At 40.9% G+C, this 16,895-nt stretch overlaps 1 protein-coding gene across 2 annotated transcripts in view; it reads right to left on the bottom strand.

Moving 5' to 3' along the window:
* The window catches only part of ECPAS (Ecm29 proteasome adaptor and scaffold), a 98,619-nt gene that overhangs the window by 7,000 nt on the left and 74,724 nt on the right, over window positions 1-16,895 (bottom strand). For both annotated transcript variants that reach the window (XM_075594121.1, XM_075594127.1), the window contains exons 35-44: window positions 16,332-16,482; window positions 13,423-13,488; window positions 12,385-12,474; window positions 11,829-11,895; window positions 10,908-10,999; window positions 10,745-10,811; window positions 7,429-7,611; window positions 4,933-5,147; window positions 2,341-2,384; window positions 57-249 (exon numbers count right to left, since the gene is read on the bottom strand). In XM_075594121.1, the coding sequence (XP_075450236.1) occupies window positions 57-249; window positions 2,341-2,384; window positions 4,933-5,147; window positions 7,429-7,611; window positions 10,745-10,811; window positions 10,908-10,999; window positions 11,829-11,895; window positions 12,385-12,474; window positions 13,423-13,488; window positions 16,332-16,482 (1,168 nt within the window). The remainder of the gene's footprint in view (window positions 1-56; window positions 250-2,340; window positions 2,385-4,932; window positions 5,148-7,428; window positions 7,612-10,744; window positions 10,812-10,907; window positions 11,000-11,828; window positions 11,896-12,384; window positions 12,475-13,422; window positions 13,489-16,331; window positions 16,483-16,895) is intronic.

The following is a 16,895-nucleotide window of genomic DNA, read 5'->3' as shown; positions in this document are numbered from 1 at the left end:
TGTGTTTGGCACTATTCACCACTGCATGTTGCAAAGCAGTCTCTCCGTCATATTACCTTCTTTATGAGAGGAAACAGGATATCCGTCAAGTCGTGGAAGTGGTCCTCCTTTGTGGCTTCCAGCACGTCTGCAGCACACTTTAGCGCGCTTATCTTGTACCGGACATTCTCTTTTCGGCACTCCTTCAGCACGGCCTGCACAATATCATCTACGCTGGGCTGATCAGGGACGGATTGTTTCAGCTCTTCGCTATAAGGGGAAGTGTATTGTAAATACGTTCTACTCAATGACAGGCAAAGATTAAAGGGTCCATGTATCAAAGCAGAAGGGGAGCAGTTCTGTGGCCAAACAATCACTCTACTTTTGCGTTGCTACGAAGACCCCCCGCGTCCATTAGTGTCCCAGGAATGCTTGAAAAATGTAACAAAACACCATGACAAAATCCTACCCTATTGGCGACTGACACTACAGAGGTTTTCCTTTTTGTGTCAAAGTATTTTTAAGTATAGCATTCAAAAATGTTCCACGGGGTTACGGGGAAACACTGCTGGGAAACCTGCGAGCTGCTCAGAACTAGAAGCTCTTCGGGGCATGGATCCCTTTCCTATTGGTACTTTTTATGTCTGAAGTGCTTATTCCCATTATCCGTTATATTAGTACTGTATGTCCTGTGTATTACTTCTGTGAAGCGCTATATACATGGATGGTGCTGTATAAATAAACATATACATACATACATACATACACACACACACACACACACACACACACACACACACACACACACACACACACACACACACACACACACACACACACACATACATAAGTGACAGGCACACAGGTTTAGGTGAACTAAGGTGCAATTGGTCCAGAATCGCCTTCTGGGAAGATTTTTTAATCCATGATGGCGACACACTCAAACACTCAGGAAGAAGGGAGCCAGCACCTGGATGGTTGTGGCTACGTTCACCAGCTCACACACTCACAGTTAAAAAGAATACAATGAGCCCTTATTAAGCAATGGAACAGAACAGGTGCCGGCCACGAACATGGCGCTGAAGCAGATTATCTGGATTGGTGGCAAGTCACCAGGGAGATCCAGTCTGTTCTATTGTGTGATACTGTAAGTGCTCATTTTATCATCTTTCAATGGGTGTGTCGACCACTGGCTTCATTCTATTACGATGCATGTCTACTGTAATGCATTAGGGTTTGTTGTTGCACAGTTTATGTTTGTATTGTGTTGAGGAGTAAGCTAAAGTACCGTGGTATTTTTTGGCTCAACTGTAGCTGCTCTGGGTTTCAATGTTATTAGCACTGGCTTTTAAGTGCGTGTGTTCCTGTAGGGGTCTGTCCCTTGTTTTTTCACCCTGTTATTGGGATCCTCTCATGTGTGGGAATGGGGGACACTGCCTGATAGCATCACCATGTTTAGGTGGATCACCATTTTTTGGCGTTTTTGATTATTGGTGGTAATGATGAAAATTGGAGCGCTTTTCTCCTTATGCTTCACAGTTGTGATTTGCAGCCTCTTGAGTGCTGCGGTAATTGGCAAACATACTTCTATTAACCGCATTTAAAAAAAATATATATATATATATATATATACAGTATATATATATATATATATATATATATTTTTTTTTTTAAAAAAGAGATTTCACCAGTAATAGTAACGATCCATTTGGAGCAGGTTATTGGCTTCCGATTTAAGGTTCAAAGGGTCAAAGTGTGATGGTGCCAGGGGGTACAATAACTATATTTACAAATCCAGAGTCCTATACCACAACTGTATTACTTACAAACAGGGAGCTTCTTTATTTTTATTTCATTTTTTACAAAGGTCACCCGTCTTTGCAATTTTTAGAGCATAAAGACTGTGTGTAAGCATTTTTTTTATTTTTTTACTTATTTGGATACATAATTTTCTCCTAATAATTTAGCGCTTTCATATAGAAGCATTGGCTAAATTCAGGTATTTTTTGTTTTTGCTGTCTTTGTTTTCTCTTGGTTAAAAGAAAATAAACAGCTCTCACTCATAGGGATTCCCCCCCCCCGAACCGAGATGGTAGTATGCTGAGATAATAGGGTTACTGTTTGTGCAATATTAAGGGTTTTACTTATCGAATTCCGAGAATTCAGGTCATCTGTCTGTCACGCGCCTCACTTCCAAGAAATGTGTGTGTAAGACCTATGTGGTGGTTAGAACTAGCCCTGTTAACTTAGCATAGAAGGAAATTACTTTAAAACTTTTTCGTTTGTGCAACCAGGCTGTGTGTATTCACCATGCGTGATTTTGTGAAGGTTGACGCTCAAATAGCTTTTATTCATATTTACCTGCAAGCTGAAACCACAATTCCGAGAGCTTTTATTAGCTCTTCCTGTAGGAGAAACACAATGATCAGTATGGGCAAGTGGGAGAACGCGAAGTATATTTATTTGAAGAGAAGGTAGGTTTAGATAAAGAATCTCCGCTGAAATAGGCCCAGTGGACTTATTGATTTGGTACCAGATTACAGGTTTCTACACTAGCCTGTCAATTCCATGTCTTCATTGCTGGGGATCCCAGAATCCTCTCACCACAATGGTGCATAGTGTCGTATAAGCTGTACTTAGAAAAGGTTCTAGAGCCTATATAATAATAGGCGGTGCAAAGTGCATACAGTATATCAACATTTATAGGCAAACATCAGACAATCATGTACTTCTACAGCATTCAAAAAAACAAAGGTAGTTATTTTTTTTTTACAAAGTTATATTAAAAGAAAATGCCCAGTTAAAAATGACCATAAAACCGCAATCGTATGCTATATCTAAATTAATGACTTGGCAGCAAACACAGATTGCAACTGCTTATAACAAAGAATACATAAAACACACAATTGAAACATGTGTATTTAAACAGGTGCCATTTATAACAAACACACACATATTGTCATGCTCAGTAGCACTCCTTTTTGACATTTATATACACATATATATATATTTTGTGGTAACTTTTGGGGCTTAAAGCTGCAGTTCAGTCTTTTTTTTTTTTTTTACATTTATTTTTTTACTTCAATAGTTTTATGTGTGCAATCTCTAATTACCTAAAGAACAGTATAGCTGCAGCTCAATTCGTTTTCCATGTATTGATAGGTCGAAATTTGGTGACATATTAAAAGCTGGCATTTGTTTATAATCTGCTTGACTGGCAGTGGAAGCTCATGAATATTTATGAGCACTCCTGCACTGACATGTGCTAGAGGGAGGGCAGGGCTGACAAAGGGGTGTGCCAGAGCTTGTGACAGGACATGTATGGGCAGTGCCTTAGCAAATGGTTGTTAAAATAGAATACAAGAAAATTGGTCTTTCAAAGTTGTTTTTTTAAAAACAGAAAATGCTAAAAGTATTTTTTCTTACTACAGAACTGATTTATTAAAAAAAACAAACATGCAGGATATTGACTGAACTGCAGCTTTAAATGAGGTTACTGTGTATGTGTGTGTGTTTGTTAACTTTGTCCAGCTGGTCAAAGCTGATTTGGAGGTTGCCCCCCCCCCCCCCACCCCCCACCCAGGTTTAAAGCTCGTCCCACCCCACTTTCCATATGCACAGGTCTTTGCATGCAGCTGATTGCGACAGATCTAATACAGAGCATTCTTCCTGGTATTGTCCCGGTAAATAAGACTTTCAATAGGATTTAGAACCATGCAGCTGATTATGACAGATCAATTACGATCATTCTTCCTAGCATTGTACAGGTTATTAAGAATTTTAATCAGTGTTAGGACCTGTGAATTGTGGTCATGCCTTGAAGGGGCTCACAGGCTTACAATGCTTTAGCCAAAGTGTTAAACTAAATTACCCTTTTATTCAAGAGATATATAGGGATTTCACTGTGTATTTTTGCCATTGGATGTAGCACTGGGCTCTGCTTGTGTTTGTTTATAGTAGCCATTTATAACAGCCAGACATACGGTCATTCTGATCCTAGAATTATATGTGAACTATGGTCAAGCAGCAATCCCTCAAGGAAAATTTAGTTATTCAAATGTGTTTCCCCCCCCCCCCCCCCCCCCTCTTTCTTTAAATGAACCAAGCTGATCCGAGCTCCGGTCACTCCCAGCGTTTCACTATTGCCAGTGCGCTCTCCAACAGAATCAATATGGCCGCCAAGTCTAGCGGGACTATAGGAAGCCGCCAAACGAATGGGTAACACAGGCACCAAAAACTGTAATTATCTCGTGAATAACAGGGTCTGTGGAACTGAAAATAGCATGCTTCTGCTCCAAATGACACATTGGGTCCAATGATGTACAATGATGTACAATGATTTTACAATTCTGACGCCGTTGAAGTAATTATGCATTTCCCCAGTCTTGGAGGAACATTTCACACCACATGTGTAAAGGGTCACACCGTTAATACTGGATACACTGATTGGATTAGGTGACCCTTAAACATAACGTACATAAAAAGAACTCTACAATAAAAAAAATGTCTTCTCTCAGCAAACAGCTGGTTTTCTGTAGGGAAAATACGTAGATGCATCCTTCATGTTATGTTGTATGGCTTAAGCCAGGGTGCTCAACTGCAGTCCTCAAGCCCCCCGACAGGTCAGATCCTGAAAACCTGACCTGTTGGGGAAAGGGAGGGGTACGGGGGGGGCTTGAGGACAGGAGTTGGCCACCCCTGGCTTAAGGCGTGTCTATATTGTGTTGTGTAATCAGTACACTTTAAACTAAAACAACCTAAATACATGTTTACTTTAAAAAAAAGAAATAATTATTTTGTAACCACCCGTATTGAAGATACATTTATACACCGTAGGTGCAGTTTGGAAAAGTAAAAACGAGGTAAAAAGCCAGCTAGAGATGCATGGGTTTACCAAACTTAGACGGGTCCTAATGAAAGGAAGGGGAGGAATTTAGGGTAAATTTCCAGTACCTTCCCTGCCCATGTTTTCCCAGGCAGCCCCTGCAGCAGAGTGCTGACAACCATTCCCAGGTGAGGCGGGACTAGAGATCCAGTTTGTTGCTTAGCAATCGATGCAATGGCAGCCGCCCCCTGAGCCTTCATTTTCCAAAATGGCGACTGCAAGGCCTTCTGGGTAATACCGATCAACTCCTTCATATACAATCGAATGCCGCCGCCGATACTTCCTGCGTATGTTAAACAAGTAATAATAAAGTCTATTGCAAGACAAAAAATCCCTGTGTGACGAGAACATTACTTAGAAAGGAGCACAACATTTTTTTATGCATCAATAATAAGCACACCCCTCCCACCCCTCCAAAAAAGAGAAAAACCAATGTCTTCAAGTAATTAGACAGAAAAGTAGGTGAGGAGAGCAGCAGAGGAGATAGGAGTATCAAATTATCATATTTTTCTAAGAGAAGCTATTTGATAGTCCCATAAAACAGTGATGATCTGATAGTATTACTGCACTTCTGGTCACTAGCAAAACCCCTCTATATTCAATTAACTGTATATTCAATTAATTTCAGACTGCATTGTCAGGTTGAAAGCTAGCTGGGACAGGGTGCCTCCTCTTACCCATCCGTTTTTATTTTACAATATTATACGAGGAAATGTACATATGTTTCAACAAAACAGTTACATATGGTAATAGGGGTGGACACAGATTTTTTTAGATTTGCATTAAAAAATAAAAGTTTACATTCGGAATTTTGGATACGCAAGTTAAACCCCCATCTCCAAATGGCTTAAATGATATTTATTTGTAAAGCAAGGGAACGGGGGGAAGAAGGGAAGCTCCAGCATCAGCTTGAAAGTAATACACAATTATATAGTAGTAGGAAATATCATCTGGTGCAAAAAGGGATGTAGGGATGAGTAGACACAACAAACAGAAAATATACCCTCTTGAATGCACTCAAATTGATAGAGTAGGAATATAATTTTGAGTGCATTCAAAAGGGTATCTTTTCTGTTGGTTATGATATTTATTTGGCCAGCTTTTTTTAGGGATCATAAATACTGTATCTTTGTCATAAGTATGGAGATGATATTTTCTTGCTCCTGAGTAGGCTTTTTTTTCCTATTGCAGTGACATTTCCCGTAATTATTACTCAGTTATAGTTAATGTAGTATATAGGTTAACAGTATACATAACATATATCCATAAGTGCAAGCATATTTTGATTTATTGTGTGGCTTTTATTTAATTTACGAATATATATTTTCTTTTAAGTGTATGCAAGACAATGTGAAAAGATCTTCCAAATGCAGGGGAAAAAATGGCACTCCAGAAGACTTGATAGAAAAATATTAAAAATAGATTTATTGAAACGCACAATTATTATTATTTTATTTTTTTAATCTGGAAGACAATGTGTACAGTTTTCATTGGTTAACAGAGCCCCCTTTTTATTTTTTACTCTTCCCCTCTTCAATTGATACTTTTTGTTTATCTATACTATTATTATTTTTTACGATTTACAGAATAACAGTTCGTTATAAAAATAGTCATGCTACTGAAAATGTTGTAATTAAGTACAGATGGTCCTCTGTAATCTGCCGGAATCCATCCCGCAGACGGATAGCGGACTGTCGGATTCAATGTTATTCCGTTCCAACAAGCAGATAATGCGTTCAGCGGAATGCAGAATGCATTATCTGGTGTCAGCTAAGCCGATCCACGGATAACAGAGCCTTGTATAGCGAGGACCCCCTGTATCTATTTATAATTATAACTTTAAAAAAATATGTTATATGCATGTTACCATACCAAAACTAATATAACAATTACATTTTTTATCATTGAAATGATACTTGGATGTAACAAAATAGTTTGAATTCTGAATTTAACAAAGTGTTATTTTATTGTGTTATACAAGTATCTCCTGTTCTCCTTTTGATCTTAAAGAGTGGGCAACTAGGCACAGAGTTTGCCATAGCAACGAGACGCTATGGTTGCTGTGGAATAAGAGGATTTAGTAGAGAGCTACCTCCCTCCCACTGCCGCCATCCCCCAAGAGGATGTCTCCTCTAAACACGTAAGGGTAGTTCTCTATTGGCCCTTGAAAGTCAGGAAGCGAGTAGGGAGTCAGGAAGCTAGTAGGGAAGCAGTGGTTGAATTGGTGGGAGGTTCTGGTGCACCGTGGCATTGTGATGTAGACACGTGGTATGACAGAAGGACGGTGGAATTTTCCCTGCACGCCCCTTACCCAACGGAGGACACCGACAAACTGAGCCATTTTACTACGACTTGCAGACTTGCATCCATTGTTTGCCAGTGAGATTTTATGTGCATCTCTTTGATTATATGAAAGTACTATTCTATGGAGTTTGTGCTCTCTCTGCTTTATCTTTTCCCATGAATGTGTGTGTATACAGGGTTCACACTCCTTAAGTGTATAACGAGTGTGTTGTGTGGACTTTCCAGGCTGACAGTACCAACCCAATAAGTGTTATTTGTACCTGGCACGTTTTCCTGCCATACTTCTTTCCAAAGGTTTGAATCCTCTTTCTCCTCATCAGAAACTGCGTGCATGGCCAGAAACGCCAACGGCAAGGCCACCCCCGAGTGGTTCTTCAATACATCCGGGCTGTAGCGGCTGATGGCATGAACCGTTAAAGTGCAAGACGTCCTGTATGCTGGCTCTGAGAACAAAGGAGAGCCAGTACAAAAGCACATAAATAAAATGGAACATGTGGCAATATGAAGCAATAATGAGCTTGGCTACGTTCAACACCCTGACAACTGAACGTGGCTGAGGAAGATCATTTAGATATTTTTTAACAATCCAAAGTTCTCGGTGTGCTTGTGTTTACACGCAATATTTGCCGATCTACATGTACAATTGTGTGAAAAAGAAAGTACACCCTCGTTGAATTCTATGGTGTTACATATCAGGACATAATAACAATCATCTGTTCCTTAGCAGGTCTTAAAATTAGGTAAATACAACCTCAGATGAACAAGAACACATGACATATTACACCGTGTCATGATTTATTTAACAAAAATAAAGCCAAAATGGAGAAGCCATGTGTGAAAAATCAAGTACACCTTATGATTCAATAGTTTGTAGAACCACCTTTAGCAGCAATAACTTGAAGTAATCGTTTTCTGTATGACTTTATCAGTCTCACACATCGTTGTGGAGGAGTTTTGGCCCACTCTTCTTTACAACGTTGCTTCAGTTCATTGAGGTTTGCGGGCATTTGTTTATGCACAGCTCTCTTTATGTCCAGCCCCAGCATTTCAATCGGGTTGAGGTCTGGACTTTGACTGGGCCATTGCAACACCTTGATTCTTTTCTTTTTCAGCCATTCTGTTGTAGATTTGCTGGTGTGCTTGGGATCATTGTCCTGTTGCATGACCCAATTTCGGCCAAGCTTTATCTGTCGGACAGATGGCCTCACATTTGACTCTAGAATACTTTGGTATACAGAGGAGTTCATGGTCCACTCAATGACTGCAAGGTTCCCAGGTCCTGTGGCTGCAAAACAAGCCCAAATCATCACCCCTCCACCCCCGTGATTGACAGTTGGTATGAGGTGTTTGTGCTGATATGCTGTGTTTGATTTTCACCAAACGTGGCGATGTGCATTATGGCCAAACATCTCCACTTTGGTCTTGTCTGTCCAAAGGACATTGTTCCAGAAGTCTTGTGGTTTGTTCAGATGCAACTTTGCAAACCGAAGCCGTGCTGCCATGTTCTTTTTAGAGAGAAGAGGCTTTCTCCTGGCAACCCTTCCAAACAAACCATACTTGTTCATTCTTTTTCTAATTGTACTGTCATGAACTTTAACATTTAACATGCTAACTGAGGCCTGTAGAGTCTGAGATGTAACTCTTGTTTTTTTTTGCGCAATTTCTCTGAGCACTGCACGGTCTGACCTTGGGGTGAATTTGCTGGGGGGTCCACTCCTGGGAAGATTGTCAACTGTCTTGAATGTTTTCCACTTTTGAATAATCTTTCTCAGTGTAGAATGATGGACTTTAAATTGTTTAGCAATGGCCTTATAACCCTTCCCAGATTGATGGGCAGCAACAATTGTTTCTTTAAGATCATTGCTGATGTCTTTCCTCCTTGGCATTGTGTTAACACACACCTGAATGCTCCAGACCAGCAAACTGCTAAAACTTCGGCTTTTATAGAGGTGGTCACACTTGCTGATGATTAATTAATCAAGGGCATTTGATTAGCAGCACCTGTCTGCTACTTAGCATCTTAATTCCTATGGAAGCAGTAAGGCTGTACTTAGTTTTTCACACATAGCTTCTCCATTTTGGCTTTGTTTTTGGTAAATAAATCATGACATGGTGTAATATGTCATGTGTTATTGTTCATCTGAGGTTGTATTTACCTCATTTTTAGACCTGATAAGGAACAGATGATTGTTATTATGTCCTGATACTGTATGTAAAACCAGAATTCAACGAGGGTGTACTTTTTTCCCTCACACAACTGTATATGTATAGTGCGGTGAAGATTAGTGTAGAAGCGCTAGTTATACTAATGTATTAATTAAAGTGCTCATGATTAATATGTGCACATATATGCAAAATGCAATAGAAATTGACCAAATGACTTCAGTCCATATGCTGCCTAAAAACTCTTGCTGGTTTTCTTGGGGAGCCAGATATAGAAAGTTTGGGGAACAAAAAACTTTTATGGCACCTGGATACTTAATATATAATTTGAATACTCAGTGAAATCCAACCAAACCAAATGTGTGATCACAAAAATCAGCTGCTCGGCTCCGCTCTGCCTCTCCAGGCGCGCATCCCATTCGAATGACGTCAGTATTAACAGCTGTAGGATCCCTGAGAGTGCTCCGAGTTTAACCCTACGCGTTTCAAGACACGAATCTCTCTTCCTCAGGGGTGAAGGAGTGCACAGCATTGATAATACTGACGTTATTCGAAGGGGCCGCCTGGGATGCGCCCCGGGAGAGGCAGAGCGGAGCTGAGCAGCTGATTCAGCGAGTCCTCCACACTACTGACAGACCCGCTGGGGATTCAGCATACAACCAGACCTCCATGTACTTGGCGCATGTCCTAGCTACTTCTAGTACGTAGAATTCCAATTTTACACACCGACAGAAGAAGAACATCGAACCAATACGTTTTTTATTTGGTTTTTAATGATTTTATCAATTGTATGGTCACATGTACCTGTTTCATACGGATTTTTATGCAGAGATTCAATTAAATATTTTTGTGATCCCACATTTGGTCCTTATGAGGGCATTATTCCTCTAAATCTGTAATCAGCAATGATAATCATTGATGGCACCATCTCCATTTTCTTGTCTCCAATCGCCTATATGTACGATGGCATCGCAGTAAACCCCAAGGAGTTTCTAACTGCAGAGCTGATCTCCAAAGGATATCCAACAGGACAGTTTGAATTCACGGAGTATTCGACTTATATATTATTAAATATCCAAGCGCCATAAAAGCTTTTTGTTCCCAAAACCAAGTATATTTATAGCACTTACTGAGCCCCTGTTAGTTTTAGAAGTCATACGTTTTGGAGCTGGGTCTCCTGAAAAAGCCGAGACTCCCAAATGACATGGCAACGCAGCGTGTTAAATTACGCCACGGGGTCAGGTGATGTGATGTCACATGACCCCGCGGCGTCATTTGACGCCGGCATAAAGGTAAGGGTGGCGCGAGCACAGGGGGGGGGGGGTTTGGGGCGGGAGAGCAGGTAAGGGGGCGCAGCACCTAAAGTTTGCGCACCCCACAGTGAATTAGTGAGGGCATGACAGCGGGACTCACCTTCCTTCTCCATGTACCATGTACTCAGCTTCTGCAGTAGCTTTTCTGTGCTGTTATCCCTCGCTGTCTATAAAAAGATGGATTGGAGGAGACGTTATGAACTAGACCATTTCATTTTTATTTATCAAAAACGAATGAAAATATATCGGAGGAAAATACTCACCCGGACTAAATGGCCCAAGGCAAAGGCGTAAGACTTCTGGACAACGCTGTTGCGATCACCGAGCCCATTCAATAACGCACTCATAAGTTTACCTGCGTAAAACAAATGGGCACAGGAAAATATACAGGATAAGTGGTTTGCGGTTCTGCAAAGTCACACATAATATTTAAAGGGTTCCAAGTACAATATATTTCAAATAAAACATTCCCCGGCTCTGAAGGATGAAATAGGAAACCACTAGAAATGCTGCAATTTGACGCCCTTTTACTTGTACTTGAAAACAAATGGGTCAATGTTATTGTACTAGCATTCGTTTAGTGACAAAAACATCTTCAAACCAGCCATTAGTTACCCTAAAAGAGCTTATTCAGCCGAAGTGGCCGATCCATGGGGAACTGCGTCCGAAAACGACCCAACTGGGTACGTCGGTGCATACTAAATAATTCCCTCAGCCGGTCACACAGACACAGATTGTGATGTCACAAGATGTACAGTGTCTCAATGTGATTACTGTCATTACTGAGGCCGAGATTACAATTTACCGGTCCAATCTTAACTTCTCATGGCCTCAGAGCAGCAATCTGCACAATATGGACATTGTTTTCTTGAGACATCGCAATGCAGGACCACGTTGGTCAGAAGACTGGGAACCACATGTGTACTGAAGATACTGCTGTGTAACCATCTGCTATACAAACGGTGCGTCCCGGGATGAGGAGAAGTGGACACTGGCAACTCTCTAACGAGTGAGCCCACGAACAGCAGTACATCATGAAGAACATCCTCTCCTGTCTACCAACAACGCCTATAAAAGCCAAGAGCGTCCCAGCTGCTTGCTCTCATGGCAAGAAGGATAGCTCGCTTGAACCTTATAGGTAACATACGAGGCACTTATACTGACAAAACAAGGCAGCAACCTACCAGAATAAGGCATTAAATCCTGAGGACACTGTGTTGTTAAAGATACAATGACGCTCGCGCAGCCACCCTTTAAGAGAAGAAAAAACATCGTTACGGACGGAACTAATCAAAGATTCCCAATAACGACAGATGTAGCCAGACTCGCGCTGTAAAGAGCCACGTGAAGAAAAGCAAAACGCAGCGGGTCTTGGTACACAAGAAGCTGCAGTTGCCAGTGGTGAGAACCTCCCCCCTCGCACCCCACCGGGGGGAAACCTCCCCCCACAGAGGGATTTACCACTGCCAGAGGATGCCGCAGTCAGTTATCTGGGCTTCCCCCGGCAACGTGAATAGTTAGTCAAAGTGTTAAATGTGGCTTTGAAATTAAAACCCATACTGAGCTACTTCATGATTGTATTACATGTAGTATATAAAAAATCTATTCCACAAAAGTGTGAGGCTATCAATATTCCCTGTATAAGAGCTGTGTACATAGCGCCCGCTGTGAAGATGCAATGCGGCAGCTGTGGGAAGGAAAATGGAAAATCCAGCTTGGTGAATTCACTTTGCAATGTACCTTAGTGCCCAGACCAAGTCCACTTTTGATCAACTCGCATAATCTTGGAACCAGCTCTCCTAAAACCGGCACATCAAGGTGCTGAATGCACTAGAGATAGGAAAGGAGGGCTTCAGTAAGGATTACGTTGGTTACAAGGCACCCACTAGACAACTTCATGTGACATAGATAAGACGGTGATAAAAGCCTCTCATTTGGTTGCCTAGCCGTAGCATACTGTTACCAGATTGGCCTCCGATCATTGAACTTCAACTCAAAGATTGACTTTGTGGAAGGTTGTCATGAAAAACTCCGGTTCAATTAATAAGATTTACATCTGTAGAGGAGACTTCTGTGGAACTAAAATCTACTGTGCAATTTGCAGTTACAGTATAAGGAACGGTCTTGATCCATTAAAAGGTGTCCCCTGCAAAATAATTTCTCTTTCTTTAGGACCAATAATTCTACTGCAATGCTACGCTAAAGTCAACAGTGATTATAAAGATCTACATTTGGGGTTATTCATTTAACTGCGCCCGTGCTGATCGGAGCAAATCCCATTGACTTCAATAGGAGTTTCTCTGCGATACAGATATATATATATATATCCGCCAGTATATGTGATATAGCCGCCATGATCGCAGTTTCATGAATAAGCCCCGGTGTGGCGGAGCAGAGGCGTTAAAATAACGTTTTAACATTGCAAAATCTGTGATGTTTTGGAACGGCAACTGTTACATTAATCAGTACAAGTACAACACCATATTAAGCCATTGAGCAATTAAATAGCAGTCACACAAAATTATTTCACTGGACAAAAGAAAAAGTAAGAGATGGTGCAGGTATCATACAATGGCAACTTCTAAATAATTAGCTATGCAAATGTATGTATCAAGTGTCAAGCTATTGAGGTTTATATTTGGATGAGACATGTATATATATATATATTTATAAAGAAGACAAACTGGTTTCAGTGATCATGTTCAATAAATGTTGATGATACTTGCAATCCTGATTTACGGTATTTGATCTGGCTATAATAAAATGAACCTTACTTACCATATTGATGGTCTCCATCATTGGGGAGGACTTTGCCGCACTTAATCTTGCACTGTCTATTGCGCTCTACAAAATAAAGACAATCCCATGCCATATAATATATGTAGTCAAGTATGAGCATATGAACCTCAGTAAGAGCACATGCACGTTCCAGGCAGGTCCCCAAACCTGCCTTACCCCTGGGTCAGACAGCATCAGACAATGTTTCCACTGCAGCCAGGAACTTCATGCAATTGAACACTCATGGGGGGAGATTCACCAACTTCCACTATGGGTTAGCACACTGCGATCCCGGGTTAGCACACTGCGATCCCGTGTTACCGGCTATTGACTTGAATGCCAGTCAAAGCGGGATTGCAGTGTGTTATCCCATAACGGAGGCTAGTGAATCTCCCCGGTGGTGCATCTTTTTTTGTTCTAAAATGCGCTGTCAACACAACTCATTTCCAATTCATTACCCAGAATCCCTTGCTGCAGTGCAAGCACTGTTCGCAGTGTGATTATGGAGTAGGTTTGTGGTCCTGTCAGAGACCACATAAGTGGTCATAAATGTTCTTTATCATTGCTGTGCTCTATATGGTGGAGGGTTTTTGTCCCTTCTTTTATTCACTATAACTTGTTTATATAAGAAAAGTTTTGATGGCACCTACACATTTACTTTTTTTTGTGTAGTCTCATTACGGTGACAAATTGTTGCATATTATTTGTATTTCCCCGCAGTTTCCTTTTCTAAACGCTTTCTTTCCAGTAATAGAAAGAAATGCACCAACAGTCACTGACCAGACAAAATGTAAAAGGGATTAAAGCCGTAAAGGGGCAGACCTTGTCGTTACTACGCTTTTAAAAAAATGTTTCTTTTGTAAAATATGTTTGAAGCAGGGGGTCTCCGGAGCTGAACCACGCTGATTTCAGTTCTGTAAGCCCTCTGCTTCCGGAGATACCTCTGTGTGGGGTACTCGTAGGAGCAGTGACTGGGTTCACAATATGGCGACTTCATGTCATCCCTTGCAGATTCCTATTGGCCCACATTTAAACTGAAGAGAGATATCGGCACCCCATGCGGAGCCAAGTATCCCGGGAAGCAGCGGAAATGAACGCGGTTTCGCTCCGGAGACCCCCTGCTTCAATCCTATATGAAATACTGTTTTTTAACGCATAGCTGCAAAGACTGCTCCTTTAACCAGTCCCTAAAGAAAACAGGTTGTATTGTACATTCATGTGTTATTGCGTTAGCTTTCCAGAGGAATCATTTAACCGTTACACTGCCCTAACGATGTACCTGAAACGTCACCGGCCCCGGCATACCAATGTGTCTAGTGACGTTCCAGGAACATCATGGCGATACTGCTTGTTGTGTAGGGCATGATCAGGCAGACCGTAAGCAAAATGGTAGCGGAGCCCTCTCCCCTTACGTTTACATCAGCCAGGTGATCGCTGCTGAAGCTTTAACAATTTTATACATTTTCCAATAAATATTACTAGTTATTAACTCCCTCTCGAGGAAACCTCTGTAACACCACATGTAAGGAATAAGTAATAATATTGATAGTGCTGACAATGTGCGTATCGCTGTACTGTACATAGAACGTGGTTTCGCTTGCCAATGTAAAGATGTTGTTAGACTATAAAAAGGTATCAGAGAAATAGAAATGATCGATGCCGCTGCCTCTCAAAAACCAGGGACTCACCAGGTAAAAATAAAACTGAAGTTTATTCTAATCACATTAAAAATGAACACTCAGGACAAACAAAAAGAGAGCAACCTCCTTGAGAAAGGGCAGTGCATGCCCGAAACATGTGGGAGGAGGTTGCTCTATTTTTGTTGGTCCTGAGTGTTCATTTTTAATGTGATTAGAATAAACTTCAGTTTTATTTTTACCCAGGTTTTTGAGAGGCAGCGGCATCGATCATTTCTATTTCTCTGATGTTCCGGATCGGGCCAGCGCCGGGGAGTGACGTCATCGGTGTGCGCACACACTGACATCAGGAGAGAGAGAGCGAGAGCTACGGACTTACAGAGGATGGCTGTATCATAAGTAAAGTGCTACTCCAGGCTGATCCTGTCTTTCTGCATCATGTTACATGGATACAATTGTCTACAATAGCAGTTATACTCTCTATAACCTCTCCCCGAGACTCCTTATCTCCCATTGTTATGACTGGCAGACGCCATTAGGTGTTTACCTTTGAGCTCCTCAGTCGGTTTTTCTCTTTATAAAAAGGTATCACAAACAACAGAGATACATTTCCTTTGATATATTTGATTGTCCCTGAAGACCTGGTCTTCTGGTTGCCCGAGGACTGAACTTAAAGAAGCATATGCTCTTCAAAAAACATATCCCCTCCTAGGTATGAAGAGGGAGGGGTCTCCAGAGCTAAACAGTGCTTATTTCAGGTCCTGGGTCCCTGTTGCTTCCCGAGAGGATACTTACCTCTATAAATCGGTAGGAGCTCAGCAAGCGTAAATCTTCCGGTCACGCCGGCCAATAGAAGTTTGCAAGGGATGACATCGTGGTCTCCTATTGGCCCGCGTGACAAGGGACATTTAAAGCCGCCATTACAGGAACCTGAAAAAGCTGAAATGAACACGGTTCAGCTTCAGAGACCCCCTGCTTCAAACCTATAATTTATATATATATATATATATATATATATATATATATATATATATATATATATATATTTATATATATATATATATATATATATATATATATATATATATATATATATATATATATACACACACACACACACACACACATATATATATATATATATATGTGTGTGTGTGTGTGTGTGTGTGTGTATATATATATATATATATATATAAAATAAATAAAACAACACACCAAAAAACTCAAAGCAGGAGTGCTGCCTTTGTCTAGTACAATCAAACATGAACTTACCTTCTCCTGATCTGTAGCGTTTAGACTCAGATAGTTGAGCACCTGCGGTTCCAGCACACTCAGAGACTCCAACAAAGCCGGGATAAGTTTGGGGGCATGAGGCTTCAGCAACTCCCCCGCGTTCTTGCTGATTTTAACTAGCGTGTTGATGCTGCATAGAAGAAACATCGAGGACGCTTGTAAAAAAGCACACAGCTCAGAGACATGAAATAGCATGAAATAACACCTCATAAGAGAGGAGATATGTGAAGGGGGCTGAGGGGTGTTTGCTGGAACATTATCAGGTGACTTGTCATGGTATCGAGACATTCTGTGACACAAGAAACAATAGGATTGCTGTCAAATTTTTATATCACATAATTCAATGCTGCCATTGGCAGTTTTCTTATGTACATAACTTATACAATAATATAAAAGGAAGAACGGTGAATGGCCTGGGCAGCATGATTAGTGCATTGAATGGCTACTAAATTAAATGGTTGTAGAGAAACCTTTATTTTTTATTACAGTGGTGTGCAATGAAAAACAGCTGTTGTAATAATATAACAAAAGTCTGTACTTTTA

Source organism: Ascaphus truei, chromosome 1, assembly GCF_040206685.1.
Source record: "Ascaphus truei isolate aAscTru1 chromosome 1, aAscTru1.hap1, whole genome shotgun sequence".
Taxonomy (NCBI): domain Eukaryota; kingdom Metazoa; phylum Chordata; class Amphibia; order Anura; family Ascaphidae; genus Ascaphus; species Ascaphus truei.
Note: the sequence above shows the minus strand (reverse complement) of the source record. Positions and strands in the feature narration are given on the sequence as shown.